Source organism: Mya arenaria, chromosome 7, assembly GCF_026914265.1.
Source record: "Mya arenaria isolate MELC-2E11 chromosome 7, ASM2691426v1".
NCBI classification, from domain to species: domain Eukaryota; kingdom Metazoa; phylum Mollusca; class Bivalvia; order Myida; family Myidae; genus Mya; species Mya arenaria.
The window spans coordinates 40,406,453-40,428,392 of NC_069128.1; the positions used below are offsets into that span (position 1 = coordinate 40,406,453).

The 21,940-nt window shown below is 37.2% G+C and overlaps 1 protein-coding gene across 1 annotated transcript in view; it reads right to left on the reverse strand.

Moving 5' to 3' along the window:
• LOC128240004 (uncharacterized) overlaps window positions 1–21,940 on the reverse strand; it is a 136,786-nt gene that overhangs the window by 111,689 nt on the left and 3,157 nt on the right. Inside the window, exons 2-6 of the mRNA XM_052956480.1 lie at window positions 14,809–15,431; window positions 14,046–14,170; window positions 11,083–11,118; window positions 10,482–10,594; window positions 9,752–9,819 (exon numbers count right to left, since the gene is read on the reverse strand). Coding sequence (XP_052812440.1) covers window positions 9,752–9,819; window positions 10,482–10,594; window positions 11,083–11,118; window positions 14,046–14,170; window positions 14,809–15,431 — 965 coding nt within the window. The remainder of the gene's footprint in view (window positions 1–9,751; window positions 9,820–10,481; window positions 10,595–11,082; window positions 11,119–14,045; window positions 14,171–14,808; window positions 15,432–21,940) is intronic.

Consider the following 21,940-nt stretch of genomic DNA (forward strand, 5'->3'; position numbering starts at 1 on the left):
ACTATTGTATGTACGCTAGGTCATCTGACCACGAGTACATGTGAACTATTTGTTGTTCGCTACTTCATCTAAGCATGGGTACATGTGAACTATTGTATGTACGCTAGGTCATCTGACCACGAGTACATGAGAACTATTTGTTGTTCGCTACTTCATCTAAGCATGGGTACATGTGAACTTTTGTATGTACGCTAGGTCATTTGACCACGAGTACATGTGAACTATTTGTTGTACGCTACTTCATCTAAGCATGGGTACATGTGAACTATTGTATGTACGCTAGGTCATCTGACCACGAGTACATGTGAACTATTTGTTGTTCGCTACTTCATCTAAGCATGGGTACATGTGAACTATTGTATGTACGCTAGGTCATCTGACCACGAGTACATGAGAACTATTTGTTGTTCGCTACATCATCTAAGCATGGGTACATGTGAACTATTGTATGTACGCTAGGTCATCTGACCACGAGTACATGAGAACTATTTGTTGTTCGCTACATCATCTAAGCATGGGTACATGTGAACTATTGTATGTACGCTAGGTCATCTGACCACGAGTACATGAGAACTATTTGTTGTTCGCTACATCATCTAAGCATGGGTACATGTGAACTATTGTATGTACGCTAGGTCATCTGACCACGAGTACATGCGAACTATTTGTTGTTCGCTACTTCATCTAAGCATGGGTACATGTGAACTATTGTATGTACGCTAGGTCATCTGACCACGAGTACATGAGAACTATTTGTTGTACGCTACTTCATCTAAGCATGGGTACATGTGAACTATTGTATGTACGCTAGGTCATCTGACCACGAGTACATGTGAACTATTTGTTGTTCGCTACATCATCTAAGCATGGGTACATGTGAACTATTGTATGTACGCTAGGTCATCTGACCACGAGTACATGTGAACTATTTGTTGTTCGCTACTTCATCTAAGCATGGGTACATGTGAACTATTGTATGTACGCTAGGTCATCTGACCACGAGTACATGTGAACTATTTGTTGTTCGCTACTTCATCTAAGCATGGGTACATGTGAACTATTGTATGAACGCTAGGTCATCTGACCACGAGTACATGTGAACTATTTGTTGTTCGCTACTTCATCTAAGCATGGGTACATGTGAACTATTGTATGAACGCTAGGTCATCTGACCACGAGTACATGTGAACTATTTGTTGTTCGCTACTTCATCTAAGCATGGGTACATGTGAACTATTGTATGTACGCTAGGTCATCTGACCACGAGTACATGTGAACTATTTGTTGTACGCTACTTCATCTAAGCATGGGTACATGTGAACTTTTGTATGTACGCTAGGTCATCTGACCACGAGTACATGAGAACTATTTGTTGTTCGCTACTTCATCTAACCATGAGTACATGTGAACTATTGTGTGTACGCTAGGTCATCTGACCACGAGTACATGAGAACTATTTGTTGTTCGCTACTTCATCTAAGCATGGGTACATGTGAACTATTGTATGTACGCTAGGTCATCTGACCACGAGTACATGAGAACTATTTGTTGTTCGCTACTTCATCTAACCATGAGTACATGTGAACTATTGTGTGTACGCTAGGTCATCTGACCACGAGTACATGAGAACTATTTGTTGTTCGCTACTTCATCTAAGCATGGGTACATGTGAACTATTGTATGTACGCTAGGTCATCTGACCACGAGTACATGAGAACTATTTGTTGTACGCTACTTCATCTAAGCATGGGTACATGTGAACTATTGTATGTACGCTAGGTCATCTGACCACGAGTACATGTGAACTATTTGTTGTACGCTACTTCATCTAAGCATGGGTACATGTGAACTATTGTATGTACGCTAGGTCATCTGACCACGAGTACATGTGAACTAGTTGTTGTTCGCTACTTCATCTAAGCATGAGTACATGTGAACTATTGTGTGTACGCTAGGTCATCTGACCACGAGTACATGTGAACTATTTGTTGTACGCTACTTCATCTAAGCATGGGTACATGTGAACTATTGTATGTACGCTAGGTCATCTGACCACGAGTACATGTGAACTAGTTGTTGTTCGCTACTTCATCTAAGCATGAGTACATGTGAACTATTGTGTGTACGCTAGGTCATCTGACCACGAGTACATGTGAACTAGTTGTTGTTCGCTACTTCATCTAAGCATGGGTACATGTGAACTATTGTATGTACGCTAGGTCATCTGACCACGAGTACATGTGAACTATTTGTTGTACGCTACTTCATCTAAGCATGGGTACATGTGAACTATTGTGTGTACGCTAGGTCATCTGACCACGAGTACATGTGAACTAGTTGTTGTTCGCTACTTCATCTAAGCATGGGTACATGTGAACTATTGTGTGTACGCTAGGTCATCTGACCACGAGTACATGTGAACTATTTGTTGTACGCTACTTCATCTAAGCATGGGTACATGTGAACTATTGTATGTACGCTAGGTCATCTGACCACGAGTACATGTGAACTATTTGTTGTTCGCTACATCATCTAAGCATGGGTACATGTGAACTATTGTATGTACGCTAGGTCATCTGAAACTGAAACTATTTTATTTGATTAAACGCCTGTTTCTATAAACATATTCAACGGCGTTTTACAATAAAACAATCATAGTAAAATATGCAAAATGATAAAATGTAAAATCACATTATCATCAAATGAATACGATACACTTTACATTCATCAGTAAGAGACAAACAACATCATGTTAAAAAATAAAAAAATAAAAAAAAAACAGCAATAGGAAATATTGAGTATTCATGACATAAAGCATTCAGTTCTATGAAACCAGTTGGCACAAGTTAAATGTTACTTATTGCTCAGTAAAAACAGCACCAATACATTCAATGTAGTTATCATTAAAACAACGAGTAAAAATCTCTAAAGTAATGAGTTTTAAGATTTTTCTTAAAAACATCCAAAGATGGAGACTGTCTAATATACAAAGGCAACTTATTCCATAACGTTGGACCTACTGTACTGAAACCCCTATCATTAAAAGTTTTCCGTTTGTTAAAAGGGGTTGAATAGCAATATTCTACATTTTTAACAGATCTAAGATTCCGTCCTGTTGACACTGGCTTGTTTAAAAGTTCAGTTAAATAAACAGGAGCATTGCCAATAAAGCAATTATACATTGTACATAAAATTTTAAAATTGATTCTAGCTTTGACAGGTAACCAATGCAGTTTGAACAAAGATTCCTTAGAACTGTCATATTTACTGCGACGTAAAACAAGTTTGGCGCACATATTCTGAATTCTCTGCAATTTCTGTATTTCGGTCTCAGAGATACCATACAAAATAGAATTGCAGTAATCTAAATGAGATATCACTAATGAAAGAACTACAATTTTAGTTGCGTCCTCTGTCAGATATTTGCGAATGTTTTTTATTCTTAAATAGTTCAACATTGCTGCTCTACATTTTGTTTTGACATGAGTGGTAAACCGAAGACATTCGTCTAAATATGCTCCTAGGTACCGTATACACTTAACGTTTTGAATAGTGTCACCAGCAATATCAATGTCTGTGGTACGACATTTATTTAGTTGTGCTTTACTCCCAAATATTATAAATTCTGTTTTGGTAGTGTTCATTTTTAGTTTATTTGTGTTCATCCAGTTGTTGATGGTAACAGCACACTCTTCCAGTTTGGTTATTGCAGTAAGTTCATTAGTTACTGAAGTTGGCCGAAAACGTTTACTAGCTATATGGTCGTCAGCAAAGCCGTAGACGGAAATAGTTGGTGGAATGACATCAAAAAGAGTCCCCGCGTATGTTAGGTAAAGCCACGGGCCGAGACAGCTCCCTTGAGGTACACTGCACTCCAGAGATCGTGGATTAGATTTAGTAGAACCGATTTTTACACAACAACTACGTGGGCGCAGGTACGAGTCGACCCAGGCTAATACGCTACCATTTATCCCATACTGATTTTGTAGAACCTCAAGTAGAATCTTATGGTCTACTGTATCGAAGGCGGCGCTTAGGTCAATAGCAATTAAGGCTGTAACCTCTTGCTTTTCCATACCATCAAGAAGGTCATTAACTAGTCTAAGTAACGCCGTTTCACAGGAATGGTGCCGTCTATAAGCAGATTGGTTTTTTGGTAACAGATTGTGTTCATCTATATGGCTATTGAATCTGAAGAGAGCAGCTTTTTCAATGAGTTTCGAGAGAAACGACAGATTACTAACAGGTCTGTAGTTAGATAATTGTAGCTCTAGTCCTGCCTTTTTCAACAAAGGTCTTACAACTGCTTGTTTCCAATGAACAGGGAATACACCATTTGCCAGCGAAAGGTTGACAAGTTTAGTAATATTTGGCAGAAGATCACTTAGATAAGCTTTTAGTATTTTGGTTGGTAATAAGTCTAACTCACATGATTTGGTGTTAAGCTCGTTTATTAGACGCAGCATTTCAGACTCTGTCAGATTGACAAAAGTGTCAAAACGTTGTACCTGTTTAGATTGTGGTTTAAAACTTGGAAATTCTGCAAGTGTTTCACGAATTTTAGTTATTTTGTCCATAAAGAAGTCTGCAAATTGTTCAGCTAACTCGCTCTCACTTGTAGCTTGGGGCATTGGATTTTCAACTTTAGTGCCGGTAAGTTCCGAAACTATGCCATAAAGTTTTTTAGAATCACCCTTGGCATTTAGGATCATATCACTCATTACTAATCTTTTCTCAGAGTCAATCGCCTGACAATATTTATTCCGTGCTTCTTTGAATGCTCTAAATTGCTCAGGTTGTTTGTACTTTCTCCAGATTTTTTCACTTTTGCGTACTACACGTTTCAATTCTAAGATGGACTCACTGAACCATGGTTTTGGAGTTCTGCATATCTTTGTTATTGTTTTTGATGGAGCATGTTTATCCATAACTGCTTTAATTTCAGATTCAAACAGGTTCGCAAAAGTATTGACATCATCACTGTCTATCGTAATCATAGCCAAATCACTAGAAAATTCAGATTGTGATATACATTTCCAGTTTCTAAAGTTTACCGTTTTGCTTGTTATGTTTTCTTTTTTGACATCGACAACTACCCTGACAACACAACGATCTGAGAGGAAAGGACCTTGCTCACATTTGATTACATTTACACCATTTGCTGACTCCGTTATAACTAAGTCTAAACAGTTTCCACCAGTGTGTGTGACAAAGTTTACGTGTTGTTCAAGGCAAAACGCGTGTAAGCAGTTATTAAAGTTTGTGGACGCACTACTACCATTGTCAAGATGAATGTTAAAGTCTCCCATTATCAGCAGATTGGAATATATAGGTAGTATGTCTTCAATGAAATTGGAAAAATCATTTACGAATTGATCACAAGAGGCTGAAGATGGCGGTCTGTAAATACCAACTGCATGCACTGTTATACTTTTGAATATTAGTTTCCAGATACCAAATTCAAAGCTTTGTTTTGTTCCATGTTCCATTTTTGTCATTTTGATGTCTGATTTGCATGTTAGGGCAATTCCACCACCAATTTTGTTTTTGCGGTTTGCAACACTTATTTTGTACCCACATTGATTCAGATCAGAAGTTTCATATTGATGTTGTTTGTCGTCAGTGTACCAGGTCTCAGTTAATAAAGCAAAGTCTATTTTCTCTTCTCTCAAATATTGGCCAACAAAATAATCTTTGTTTACAACTGATCTACAGTTAAGTGTTACACAAGACACCTTTTCACCAATTTGAACACGCATATTTTCTATTGTGGGATAAGTCAGATTGCATAAGTTAATACCAGTACGTTTTGTTAATGGTTTAGCTCTGCCACCACGTTTACTCTTTTTGTGTGGTTTAGACTAAGTGATGTTTAGCCTTTGTATAACACTGTGCACATTATGATCAAGTTTGTTTAGTTGCCTATCATTAGCAACTGTTAATCCTATTTTTCAATAGCTGATCACGGTCATCTGACCACGAGTACATGTGAACTAGTTGTTGTTCGCTACTTCATCTAAGCATGAGTACATGTGAACTATTGTATGTACGCTAGGTCATCTGACCACGAGTACATGTGAACTATTTGTTGTTCGCTACTTCATCTAAGCATGGGTACATGTGAACTATTGTATGTACGCTAGGTCATCTGACCACGAGTACATGTGAACTATTTGTTGTTCGCTACTTCATCTAAGCATGGGTACATGTGAACTATTGTATGTACGCTAGGTCATCTGACCACGAGTACATGAGAACTATTTGTTGTTCGCTACTTCATCTAAGCATGGGTACATGTGAACTATTGTATGTACGCTAGGTCATCTGACCACGAGTACATGAGAACTATTTGTTGTTCGCTACTTCATCTAAGCATGGGTACATGTGAACTATTGTATGTACGCTAGGTCATCTGACCACGAGTACATGTGAACTATTTGTTGTTCGCTACTTCATCTAAGCATGGGTACATGTGAACTTTTGTATGTACGCTAGGTCATCTGACCACGAGTACATGTGAACTATTTGTTGTTCGCTACTTCATCTAAGCATGGGTACATGTGAACTTTTGTATGTACGCTAGGTCATCTGACCACGAGTACATGTGAACTAGTTGTTGTTCGCTACTTCATCTAAGCATGGGTACATGTGAACTATTGTATGTACGCTAGGTCATCTGACCACGAGTACATGTGAACTATTTGTTGTTCGCTACTTCATCTAAGCATGAGTACATGTGAACTATTGTATGTACGCTAGGTCATTTAACCACGAGTACATGCGAACTATTTTATGTACGCTACGTCATCTAAGCATGAGTACATGTGAACTATTTTATGTACGCTAGGTCATCTGACCACGAGTACATGAGAACTATTTGTTGTTCGCTACTTCATCTAAGCATGGGTACATGTGAACTATTGTATGTACGCTAGGTCATCTGACCACGAGTACATGTGAACTATTTGTTGTTCGCTACTTCATCTAAGCATGGGTACATGTGAACTATTGTGTGTACGCTAGGTCATCTGACCACGAGTACATGTGAACTATTTGTTGTTCGCTACTTCATCTAAGCATGGGTACATGTGAACTTTTGTATGTACGCTAGGTCATCTGACCACGAGTACATGTGAACTATTTGTTGTTCGCTACTTCATCTAAGCATGGGTACATGTGAACTATTGTATGTACGCTAGGTCATCTGACCACGAGTACATGTGAACTATTTGTTGTACGCTACTTCATCTAAGCATGGGTACATGTGAACTTTTGTATGTACGCTAGGTCATCTGACCACGAGTACATGTGAACTATTTGTTGTTCGCTACTTCATCTAAGCATGGGTACATGTGAACTTTTGTATGAACGCTAGGTCATCTGACCACGAGTACATGTGAACTATTTGTTGTTCGCTACTTCATCTAAGCATGGGTACATGTGAACTTTTGTATGAACGCTAGGTCATCTGACCACGAGTACATGAGAACTATTTGTTGTTCGCTACTTCATCTAAGCATGGGTACATGTGAACTATTGTATGTACGCTAGGTCATCTGACCACGAGTACATGAGAACTATTTGTTGTACGCTACTTCATCTAAGCATGGGTACATGTGAACTATTGTATGTACGCTAGGTCATCTGACCACGAGTACATGAGAACTATTTGTTGTTCGCTACTTCATCTAAGCATGGGTACATGTGAACTATTGTATGTACGCTAGGTCATCTGACCACGAGTACATGTGAACTAGTTGTTGTTCGCTACATCATCTAAGCATGGGTACATGTGAACTATTGTATGTACGCTAGGTCATCTGACCACGAGTACATGAGAACTATTTGTTGTACGCTACTTCATCTAAGCATGGGTACATGTGAACTATTGTGTGTACGCTAGGTCATCTGACCACGAGTACATGAGAACTATTTGTTGTACGCTACTTCATCTAAGCATGGGTACATGTGAACTATTGTATGTACGCTAGGTCATCTGACCACGAGTACATGAGAACTATTTGTTGTACGCTACTTCATCTAAGCATGGGTACATGTGAACTATTGTATGTACGCTAGGTCATCTGACCACGAGTACATGTGAACTATTTGTTGTACGCTACTTCATCTAAGCATGGGTACATGTGAACTATTGTATGTACGCTAGGTCATCTGACCACGAGTACATGAGAACTATTTGTTGTACGCTACTTCATCTAAGCATGGGTACATGTGAACTTTTGTATGAACGCTAGGTCATCTGACCACGAGTACATGAGAACTATTTGTTGTACGCTACTTCATCTAAGCATGGGTACATGTGAACTTTTGTATGAACGCTAGGTCATCTGACCACGAGTACATGAGAACTATTTGTTGTACGCTACTTCATCTAAGCATGGGTACATGTGAACTATTGTATGTACGCTAGGTCATCTGACCACGAGTACATGTGAACTATTTGTTGTTCGCTACTTCATCTAAGCATGGGTACATGTGAACTATTGTATGTACGCTAGGTCATCTGACCACGAGTACATGTGAACTATTTGTTGTTCGCTACTTCATCTAAGCATGGGTACATGTGAACTATTGTATGTACGCTAGGTCATCTGACCACGAGTACATGAGAACTATTTGTTGTTCGCTACTTCATCTAAGCATGGGTACATGTGAACTATTGTATGTACGCTAGGTCATCTGACCACGAGTACATGTGAACTATTTGTTGTTCGCTACTTCATCTAACCATGGGTACATGTGAACTATTGTATGTACGCTAGGTCATCTGACCACGAGTACATGAGAACTATCTGTTGTTCGTTACTTCATCTAAGCATGGGTACATGTGAACTATTGTATGTACGCTAGGTCATCTGACCACGAGTACATGAGAACTATTTGTTGTTCGCTACTTCATCTAAGCATGGGTACATGTGAACTATTGTATGTACGCTAGGTCATCTGACCACGAGTACATGAGAACTATTTGTTGTACGCTACTTCATCTAAGCATGGGTACATGTGAACTATTGTATGTACGCTAGGTCATCTGACCACGAGTACATGTGAACTATTTGTTGTACGCTACTTCATCTAAGCATGGGTACATGTGAACTATTGTATGTACGCTAGGTCATCTGACCACGAGTACATGTGAACTATTTGTTGTTCGCTACATCATCTAAGCATGGGTACATGTGAACTATTGTATGTACGCTAGGTCATCTGACCACGAGTACATGAGAACTATTTGTTGTTCGCTACTTCATCTAAGCATGGGTACATGTGAACTATTGTATGTACGCTAGGTCATCTGACCACGAGTACATGTGAACTATTTGTTGTTCGCTACTTCATCTAAGCATGGGTACATGTGAACTATTGTATGTACGCTAGGTCATCTTACCACGAGTACATATGAACTATTTGTTGTACGCTACTTCATCTAACCATGAGTACATGTGAACTATTTTTTGTACGCTATGTCATCTAAGCATGAGTACACGTGAACTATTTTTGTGCGCTACGTCTTTCAGGGCTGTATACATTGTACACGTTTAGTATAGTATGTACGATAGCACGATGAAAGCTACGTTTTAATAGTGTTCGCGAACCTGCAAGTACAAGTCAAAAATAAGTTTCGCGAACGATATAACTTAATTGCAATGTTTACATACACCAGTGCTTACTCGTACAGTACACGCACACGCACACGCAGTGCTTCGCAGTGTCCTGCGAATTGTCTTACCTAAACCCGTTCACCGTTGTCTTGACGTAGCTGTCTGCATGAGGGCTTTTTATAAAGGCGTCGTCTATCTGCAATGGCAATGAGGATAGGTTTTTGTATATTGTGACTTACGTCCTGTGGGTACTCATTGTGTGGTGAAACATTGGCTTGGATTGCAAAGGGATAATTTATTTAAGATACAAATGCATTATATGCTTTTCGCTGGATAATAATGATTAATCATTAACGTTCGCAAGCAATTTGGCGCACTTTCCGAAAACCTACTATTAAATGTTTTGACTATTTTATGCAAATATTATCAAGATAAAAAGTATTTATTTTAGTGTTAGATTGCAAAATATTCCAACTCGTCAACATAAAAAGTAAAAACCTCACTCGTGGCTACGCCAATCGTGAAATATAGCTTTCGGTCCTCTCTAAGAACAACTATCCTCTATATTAAGTGCGTTTGTTGCTGTTTGTGTTTCAACAATAAGTGAAGGGGGCGAAACATTCACGCTCATGATTCCACACAATGGGACCTCGGGAAGTACTTCGATATAACGCACATTCGAAATAACCGAAATTCAAAATGTGTATAACTGAACCGGGAAAAAGTCGATATAACGATAACATCGAGATAAAAGTGTTCGACATAGCGAGTATCGACTTATAAGGTTTCGTCAACGTATTTCAAAAGATACCAGTTGGTATACTCGTTGTTTGCATATTAAATACAAATCACAAATACCTTCTCAATAACCATGTCTTCTGTCTGCCTATACAGAGAGCTGTCACGGTCTTGGAGTTCGGACGAGTATTCCGTGTACAAGATTACAAGTTCGGCGTGGTATTCCTTGTCCACTGAAGTCATAGGAAATTGATATATTAGTTATACAGACCGTGGAATTTCAGTTCCATATTTGTGAATAACCGTGGCTTTATAGTTTATAAAGGAAGATTCCATGGTATTGCAACAAACTCAATATTCAATAAATTGTACTACAATTGCAATTCTAAAAGGAGTTACAAGTTCAGAAAATTATTTTGTAAAAAGTTTATCTTAGAATATTCAAATATAAAGGCTGATCTATGTATGAAAGTAACCATTAGTTGACATACGTATAAGCATTTACGAGCTTAATTATCAACATACTGACCATTAAGTTTAGGCTACATGTATTTGCATTATTACGCATGTGCGTGTATTGAGTGACGAAATGTGGACCAAGTTTCGTGATCATGTTTTATACGATTTGAAAGTTATTGCATTAGAACCAAAGACAGTAAGCGTTTGAAAGACGACGAAGACGCCGCCAATGCCACTACGTAGACTATGTAAACAAACTTACCCGTCACAGAGACCATATCCTTCTCATCGGACTTGCCTGACAAAAAAAATGAATATATGATCCAATTATGCACCAGTCAATTGTAACCACGCCCCCTCCCCCCAGGTCCGGGAAAATACCGGGAATAGCGGGAGAAATGGGCCGTGTTTTTACCTTCCAGGTGGCCTCGCAGTGCCGGGTGAATGCGGTGGTTTTGTCTTCCAGCCAAATCTAGCGGGGAATAAGCGTTATCTAAAGTCCCTTGGGTGCGGGGCATTTGGCGGGGAATTCGGAGCAGTTCGTTCAGTTTGCTCGGGCTTGGCTGGACCGAAAGTCAAAGTCCCCGCTATTCCCCGGACATGGGGGGGCCTGGTTACAATTGACTGGTGCATTACAAGCACAGTTTAGTGTTTAATCTCCTTTACTCAACAATATGGTCGTGGAATTAAGTCGCCGAAACTATTAGTGTAATTAAATCCTCAAAAGAGCTAAAAAATAACACACAAAAACTGTATAAATTCGAAGCAAACGATGTAAATTTAACTGAAAAAGTAAATTTCAAGATAAGGGAAGTAACTCGTGAGTGAGGCTACACTACACGATGTTTTTGCGCTTCATTGATGTATTGTTTCTACAATATGTTCAACTGATATATTTCTTTGAAATACTTCCTTTGTCGAAACACTGATTGGTTATATTTGTTATGTATATTCGCAAGTGTTGAAGGGGTGCTCCGATCCCTGTTAGCACAAATGATTCGATGAGAATAAAAGTGACTATATTAGAGGCCTAAAAGGAAAACTTGGCAAAATTCTCAAAAGAGCTCATGTTATATTAATTTAATTGTTTTAATTTAACGAAAATGATAAAAAGATATCGAAAACAATGGTTCTTATGAAGGATACCGAGTTTAATTTGAAAGAAAGGTGCAGAAAACACGGTATTTCTAACTTAATGAGACGATAGTTGATCACTGTAAATATTTTAGGACTCACCAGTCATTTAATATTTGTGCACTTTCAACTATTAACTACAATCTTTTTACAGTATCACTTTTTGTTTCTTTTGCTTTCGAGTATTACGAACATACATTTTTGATGGCATCTTTAACAGTTTAACTGCACTTGCAGGGATGCGCATACTATCAAAAGAAAATTATGAAGTCATTAAACCATAATATTTGAAATCTAAGATTTGTCTTATATTTGCACGTCAGATCATATCGAAATATGACAACCCTTTGTGCGGCAAACATAATCGAAACTGACTGGGCTGATCAGGTTACAAACATTTTCATAAACGTTTTAAAGAGACGTGCTCATGCGGTCTAATGTTTGGCTAGCGTTACTTACTTAAAGTGACACTCTTATTCAAAATCAATACATGTATATAGATGTATAACAAACATAAATTTTGAGAGATAAACCTTTAACTTCTTACTAAATAACGCATTTATGGAAAATATTACTTACTGTTAACATGATTGTAACCGTGTATTTAATTGCTAAAAACGCAAAAATATTAAATGATTGGTGAATGCTAAAAGATTTACTATGATTTACTATAGTCTCGTAAGGTATGAATACCTTGTTTTCTGTACCTTTCTTTCAAATTAAACTTGGTTTCCCTCATAAGAACCATTGTTTTTGGCATTTAGTCAACCTTTTTGAAATATTTTAACAATTATATTAATTTTGGTTAATATTATTTGGGAGTAAGAGTGCATCTTTAAAATCTAAATCCACATTCGGAGCTCCTCGGCCGTTTTTTATCGAAAACAAGCTCGGATGTATTTGGACGGTTTACACACTCAAAAATCGGTATGTTTAAGTCCTGTGTAAGTAGATCGCGAAGTAATTTTATTAAATAGTTAAACTTAATGACCTTACTCTTAGTAATCTTAATTATAATTGCAATAATACACTTCACTGACAATCAATTTAAACTTAGATCAATAAATACAAGCTGAAACACTACATCTAGCTAATGATATAATTTAAAAAAAATAACGAACTACTTCTACTGATGTACCGGCGTTGTTTTCGAGAAAATTGGCCGAGGAGATCCGAATGCTGAATCCAAGGTAAAACAATTTTTTACAAAGGCATATTAATGATTTAACAAACTATAAGGAATTCATACGTCGAGTATGCAATGTAACTAAATGCAACTATTAGGCTAACGAGTTTTCGTGAAACAAGGGATGAACATCTTTAATGTAGGTCAATTATCATACATGATCTGTTGAGGGGCGTATCCCCCCCTCCCCCTAATATCGCCCAAATTATTTTTTATATCAATATAAGAGAAATAAGAAAATAAAATACGCATAAAACGCACCATTTCGGAAAAGACCGTATAAATATTTTTGGGGGTAATACCCCACCCAAACCCCCCTGCAAACAGTTTAAACCAAATGAATTTCGGTTCTGAGGGAGGGGCACATATCCAAAGGTTATGCCCCTAAGTTTACGCACCCTCGAACGTCGAATCCTGAATCCGCCCCTGGTCTTGCTACTCTTCATCTACACCCTCTTTCCCCCGTTCCCCTTATGCTCCCATGTGCTTGTCTCGCCCCCTTTCCCCATTCACACCCCTTCTCTATATGTCTTTGCCAAATCCCAAACCGACCACTAGGCCGACGAAATCAAGCACAAGAAATGTTGTAACCGCACAAACTTCAAATACGACCAAGCCCCTAAAAACGTCCCTGTCCCCTAGAACATCTCCACTCCTATAATATTTCTTCCTTCAAAGCCCACTCACTCACACTACCGTCTATCATATCCACCATTCGTGTCTCACTTAAACATATTTCCTACAATTGGCTTGGCAATGGACGATTATCAGCTAGACGGCAACAAATACTCAAAACTGAAAGCAAGGACAGTGAAATGACCCAACAAGACCGAGAAATTTATAACCTTTCCGCCCCTATAGCCGCCTTCCCGTCCTACTCAAAAGGATTTTCATTACTCGCTTACCAGCTCTCAAGCCGACCACCAGTCCCACGGCAGCAAAAGCTGCAATAACTATGACCACACAGCAGACCCCGACTATCGTCTTGAACCGTGACGTCTTCTGGTAAATGATCTTCCCTTCCGCGTCCCTGAAAAATTATTTAACCGTATCTTAATAAACCACTGACGTAAAAAACGGTATTTAAGTTGGTATTTAGTTTGGATGCTATAACACAGATTATAATCTTCCATGGCTGAGAATGTAACATAGGTTCATCCAAGCCCGAGGTTATGTGGGGTTTTTTTTTGCGAGTTTCCGCTCAACACCCTACACGAGGGTTGTGTGGAGCCTATGTGGATTCCTTTTCTTCCCCCCTTAGTTAAACAAAATATAGTAAATATGTATTTTTTTCGCTGAAACTCCTTTGTTCGTTGTAAAAAAAGAAAAACAAACATGAGGGTACTTTTCTATCTTTGCCCGTGAGCCAGATGAGGCTTTCCAGCAAAGCCAAATATGGCAAATTATTTTGATTTAGTAATCTGAGGTGGCAGAAAGGCTTTCCAGCATGGCTAAAAATTTGGATCTCCTATCTGGGATGGAAGAACAGGTTTTATAACCCTTATATATAAGTATCAGTATCAAAGTTAGTGCATACAGATGTATATTATGTGTCATGTCTACACCGCAGATATATAATTGAATAAGCAAAAATAAACCATCGTTCATAATTGTTCTAGAGAGAAAATCAGCAATAAAATTACAATGCAGTGTTACATAAATTCTTACCCTGTGTGTATAAATGGCGGTTCTTCCTTAAAGACATTCATCTTCGATGACTGACCATTTCCAGGCCCATCCACATGTTCCTTCTCAGCGACAGGGTAATCGAAGGCTCCATTCAAAACGCCTTGGTCGGCCACACCTTGTCCTTGTGATGTTTCAGCGGGATTTATGTTAACGCCATTACCATGAGGGTTAGAATTTCCAGATATATACGCTAATTCAATTGGTTCTTCCTGTGACGCGGTGCTCGGTGTTGTTGTACCAAAAGATCCAGTGGGTGACTCTCTATATGTACCAGTAGCATGTGCACTGGCGTCCTTTCCATACATATCCCCTCGGGCATCGCCAGTGTCGTCTTGTGGCGGTTGAGGCTCATCAACAGTTATTTCCACTTGTGGAACTTCTTGTAACTCATTTGTAACTAGCTCAATAGGTGGCGGTGGTAACTCTTCGTCATCCTGGTATGCTAGGTTTTGATAATGTTGATGGTTGTCATAGGGGTTACCATTTTCATCTACTTCCTCGACATCAAGTATTTCGTTACCATGGCTAGCACCAGCGTTGTCATAAAGAGACACGTACTCATCTATTTCCTGCCTGTGTTCGTCTGGTGAATCAGTGAAGGTCTGTTAAATACAACGAGTTATATATAGAGAGAGGTGTAATCATTCTATAAATAACGTCATCTCCTCATTCGGAACTCATCTGCCATTTTGCATCGAAAACAACTTTGGATGGATATGGACGGTTTTACAATGGCAGAAATCTTCACATTTTACCTACGTTGCAAGTACATCGCGTAGCAATTTTTATTTAGCAGTTAAACTTGATGTTTTTACTCTTGGGAATCTTAATCATAAATGCAATAAGTCAGTTCACTTGCAATCACTTAAAACTTAGATATAAAAAATACACGTTAAAACTCTACATTTGGTTAATACCATTATTTAAATTTTCGAACTACTTCTACTGATATACCGGCATTCATCCGTGGTTGTTTTTGATGGAAAATGACCGAGGAGTTCCGAATGTCCTTTCCTTAGTCGCGTGTATTTAAGAGTACAACGAGCACTAGCTGGTGTTAATAGTTACACTGTTAGTAGCTAGGGGTCTATGGGATATACACATTCAGTGGTTCCATACCATGCGAGAGCAAAGCTTTAATTAGTAATACACACTAATAGCGTTGTCTGCTATATTTAATATCTCTCTATTAAAGATGCACTCTTACTCCCAAAAGAAGATCAACCAGAATAAATACAAATGTTTTAATATACCAAAAAGGATGAATACATATCGAAAACAATGGTTCTTTTGAAGGATACCGAGTTTAATTTGAAAGGAATGTGAAGAAAAAAAGGTGTTTCTACCTTAAGAGACTATAGTCAATCACAGTAAATATTTTACCAATTACCGATCATTTCATATTTTTGGCGTTTTCAGCTAATAAATACACGGTTACAATCTTGTTATCAGAAATTAATATGTTCCATAAAAGCATTATTTAGTATGTAGTTAAAGGTTTATCACTCAAAATATATGGTTTTTTTATACATGTGGGTGTATTGATTTTAAATAAGAGTGTCAATTTTTCAAAATACATACCAGTAGAAATGTTTAGTTTGGAACAGCATTAACGTCAGTTTTAACTTAAACTGACAGTACATCAAATGAGTCGCCATTTTGTTTTTTCTCGTTTCTGGAATATCAAATAACGTGATCGCTCTAGCCCAATGTGGCGGATCCGTGGACTAGTGGATTATCACTCCAGGGGTCGCAGGTTCGATTCCCCGTCGCATCACTGAAAATACTAATCGTCTTCCGGGAGGGGCGTTAAATAGGGGTCCCGTGTGACAGTACTATACACTGGTTCACGTTAAAGAACCAGTGTAGCTCTAACCAGGGTTACATTCTGTCTGTGTACTATGCTCCAAAAACCTACAATGACTTGTTAGTCATTAACGGAGCACTCGCCGAATGGACAAGGCCCGAGTACAAGTATAAATACGCTTACACGCCCAAAAATGTCACAGCATGTAATTTACAGTGTCTATGTTGTTTTTGTGTCAATTAAAATGTTAGAATCTATAAATGAAAGAAGTAGTCTTAGGCAACACCCTCATGTGGGTCCATGTATGCAATGTGTAAGAACAAGCTCATGGCTAATATTCAAAAACATATTAAATTCTTAAAACATAAAATTCTAACGAGTCATTTCTTTACTTAACTATTTCGTAATATGTTCATAGACTGTTGACATTGAAGTATTTACCTTCAAAACAGTCAATGAACATAAACTATTTCAGAAAACTATACATAGATGATATCATATAACCAGTGAGATAAAGATCTAAGGTAAACGACTTCAGTCATTAAATTACAGTTTAAAGCTGCACTCACACACATCGACCGTGTTTACAAGTTGTTGTTTTTTAATTTTTGGTCTTGGATGAGCCAATGTTTGCGTTAATGTCTGCAAACCCATAGTTTAAGACTGCAGATAATTATCAGACCGAAGTGTAACATATAAACGTTCGAAAATTGATGTTGTATGCCCATAAACACATTAAACATCAAATATCGAAATGGCTCATTCCAAGATTTTTGTAAAAGTTGTAAAAATGGTCAATCTGTCAGAGTGCAGCTTTAAGATGGTTCATAAATGTCATCCCAGGTCTATGTGAGTACCAGAGGCGTAGATGATGTGAATGCGGATGGTAAGTCTTATATATATTTATTATAGCATTCTGGTCCAACCTAATGACATATTTAGTACGATATACTGTATGTCAATTTTGTTTATGTAATCTTGTCCACCAAAATTGAAAAATAACCGTTCATTATGACCTGAAACTTTTATTTTATTTTCCGAAACTTTTGCGTAATGGCGTTACCTGTAGAACAGTTTAAGCGGTGATGAAATCATTGGACTATTATTTAAAATAATAAGACGAATTTTGCTCCAAAATATCAAAGAGGCGGTTAAATAGGTTTTAGCGCGAATATATATAATATGATATAATTTGAATGTTTAACAGTTTTAACGTTTTTATGCGTGAATGAAATAAATGAATGAAATAATCTGGGTGTCATGAAAACATATACACCGGTAAAACATATATGATTAAGAGAACGCTATGATGTCAGAAACAAGTTATATATTAAATAAAACATGTATCCCCAACCACCCGAATGGCTGTCATTTCGCAGTAAATATTTGAGGGACAATATCGGAGATATGTGAAAAATACTTCGTACACGTGATATCGTTATCTAGGTGCGTAATCGCCCTAATACCTGCCGATATAAGACCTCTGATTATTGCAGTAAGCCTGTGTTTCTTCTGTGAACCTTACGACATGTATGCGAGTAAATATGTAGCGATATTCAAGCTCATATCTTTCCCTTGTCAAAATGAAATAGCCATTGCGTCTGACCAGCGACCAGTCTATATAAAAGGCAAGAAATAAGTTGTTTTTCGTTATAGCCGTCGGGTTAACATTTATTTGGTTATATGAATTTTGATATCATGTATTGCGTTATGTCTCTTGTTAAATACTTCCGGAGACCATTGTTTGATATCTATAAGCGAGAATATATCATTTATTATGAGTTTGAAGATATCTTCCTAATAATGCATGTTCTGCTTTAATATAATAAAACGTCAACGTCATCCGTTGTTGGCATCAAGTATGTTACATGAAAGACATACTTATAACAAATATCGGGTCACCTACTACTCCTTTACTTATAATGTTGTCCCAGCTTAACTGCAATCATACCGTTTCGTTACATCAGCGGAAATGTTCATCTTCATAATCAAGAAATCGGCCATTTATATCTAGTTCCAGCCAATGAGGAATGCGAGTCAAGCGAGTTCGAGCCAATGAGGAATGCGAGTCAAGCGAGTTCGAGCCAATGAGGAATGCGAGTCAAGCGAGTTCGAGCCAAGGGGGTTCGTATATATAATTACTTCAAAAACAAACATAACAGTAAGTAGATAGATAATCACAAAGTAATCATAGTAGTCAATATCTGTAATAATGAGATAACAAAAATTAGTTATGCTTGCAATTAAAGTACACATTTACAGAATTGATAAGTGCACGATTTTCCTATACTGTCACAATTGTAAATAATTAAACTTTTTTACAAGAAGATTATAACCGACATTAAAACATAGGTGTTAGTACATTCTTGCATTACCGCCATGAACTGTAATGGACCCAATTAAATTTTTTACTCAGATCCTTTAATAAACAAACCTGACAAAAATACAGTTAATTCTATGATATTGACATTGAATTTTCTCATGATTGCATGCACTGTTGACGGATATATAAAGAAATAATACACCGTAATCTTAACTGGTACGTTTAAAGAAATAATGCACCGGCGCTTAATGTATTCCTCTCAACTATCGCGTTCCATGCCTTCCATTGTTACCGCCAGCATTTGAATGGGGATATTGAAGTTTGTACTTTATATTGTTTTTTATTGCAAAGCCACAAAATGAATAAAAAGAGTTGCAATGAATATCTAGCAAGATTTCAACACATGACATCCGATAAGTGAGCATTTATTATATATGAATGTCTTTTTAGATGACGTGTGCGAGTAAATAACAGACGAACCCCGTTGGCTCGAACGCCTAGGAACCAGCTAAAATGCCTCGAGCCTCGAAAAATTCGAGCCAAGCGGGAGGTTTTCACCTTCAGACCTTTAGTTTAAAGAAATCGGTCCTATACATCGAGTTCGAGCCAACGAAGAGTTCGAGCCAAGCGAGTTAGACCCAACGGGGATTTCGAGCAAAGCGAGTTCGAGTCAACGGAATTGTATGATAGTTCACTATTATTTGTAACAGGTTTAACTGTTTTTTATTCATCCGTTCGTATCATAGCATGTGTATTTTTTTATTTATTTTTTGTTTGATTTTGTATGTTTCTGTACTGCATATTTAATGAAATGATTTTATAATGGGTCAATTTGACCTAGTAAATGAAACAAATACTCGGTTTAATTCTATACATAACTAATATTCTTTTATAAGCCAGCTTGGTTTATAAGACGTGTTTTAATTCAATCCAATTTATCAAAAGAAATTGAGATTGTAAATAAACCCATCCCGGTATTTTATCATTATTATTCAAATTTTAGTCTGCATGAAATAAGACGAAATATAACACAAGGATTGCTCTAAACTATCTGAAGTTTTCACATTATATTTCATTTTGAACAAGCATGAAGTTAATGATGCCGGAGATACCATCATTTAAATAGTTTCATTGCAAAATCTGGGTATGCCGTAATATAGGCCATCGGATGCGGGTTGTGTTTTGTATAATTTGATCCTTGGTCATTGCAATACATGATATTTTTTTTTATTTAACCCTTCAATGGTATTGACATTTTTACGCCGTATGCTGCAGGCCTACATGCTTCAGCACTGCAGACCGAAATCATGTATCGTCAGATCTATGTTTTTAAATGCCATGTTAAAATAATGAATGCACCGGGGTTACAAAATTGAACGTATGGTGTAACGCGGTTTAAAATTGTGCGAATTAAAAGACCATTTTATTAAGTTTTACAATCATAATATTGCAAAGTAAATGTGAATTAGAAAGCAAACTGAAGAATTCTTATTACATATTGGTGAAGAACCGAAGGGGACAAATACGCAGAAAATGGAAATGTGTTGACTAAAAGACCTTGTCTTACCTTACTCATTAGAAACAGTCATGACGTCCTCAGCTAATATCAGGTTTCAGTTAAATAACTTTACACTAGCAATAAAATTACGAGATAAAAGCACTGTTTGTTGTATAAACAAAACACCATTTTTCTTTAAATATTCTTATGTGATGAAAGGCAATTATCGGCGACAGTTTGGGGCTATCAAAATATTTTTTGGAATCGATTGTTTTTGCCTGTGAACAGAAATGAACATGTAAGTCACGCCTTCTCCTTGCGCATTTTAACGTTTTCAGCGGTTTTCATTAAATGTTGTTTTTTCCCGTATTACACTAGCATTCAATCAAAATGCAGCCGGAACACCTCGGCCATTTTCCATCGAAAACAACATCGGTTGCATATGAACGGACTTAAATGTAAGAAGGTTTTGATTATGACAACGCTGCAAGTAGATCGCGAAGTTGTTTCAATTAAGAAATCTTAATCACGTATACAATAATACACTTAACTGGGAAATAAGTTTTCAGGTTTCTAGTTTATTGACATATTTGGCATTAAATATGCAAACGATGATAACAAATAAACAAATAAAAAGAAACAATTTTAAGCTGCACTCTCACAGATAAACCGTTTTTTACATTTCATTTATTTTATTTTTGTCTTGGAAAAAATAACTTGTTGCGTAAATATCTGCATCAAATGATAAGTATTGCTTACAAAAGATGAGATTGCGATTTCCATATTCCCGTTCGAAAATTAAATTTAAAGGTTTAAGAAAAATGCATTAAACACCATTTTTTTAACTTAAAAATCAAAATCTGCGATCTTATTTTTGTTAGCATTCTTATATAACTGGTTTCCATGCATTTTCGCAAAAAAAGGCTAGATTCTAGACAAAAGAATAAAAAAAGTTGTCAAAACGTTCAATCTGTGAGAGTGCAGCTTTAAACATATTGATAATTTATTGCCACTATTGCAATAAAATGAAATCAAATTAAAATGATAGGAATAATAGTGCATTACTAACAGATTTCAGTGAATTCATCATTTACATAATATCTTCTATGTATAATGCGCATTTCGTCATGCAGTATTTTAATTGTTTCGTTGTAATTTACTTTCATACCAAAATTAGCATTCGTCTCTAGTGCCTTTAAAAAAATGTTATTATTTTATTTGTCTATCTTTAGGCTTATATTTAATTGTATCCAATATAAATGTACAATACTGTGTGTTGAACATATATCGACTCCGAATATTGTATATATATATATATATCGTTTTTATTGCTATTGTCTCCTATAACTCATGCTATGAGTGGCAATACTTCCTTTTTTAAAAGCTATATCTATTATGCACCAGTCAATTGTAACCACGGTCCCCCAGATCCGGGGAATAGCGGGGTCTTTGACTTTCGGTCCAGCCTGGCCCGGTAAAATCC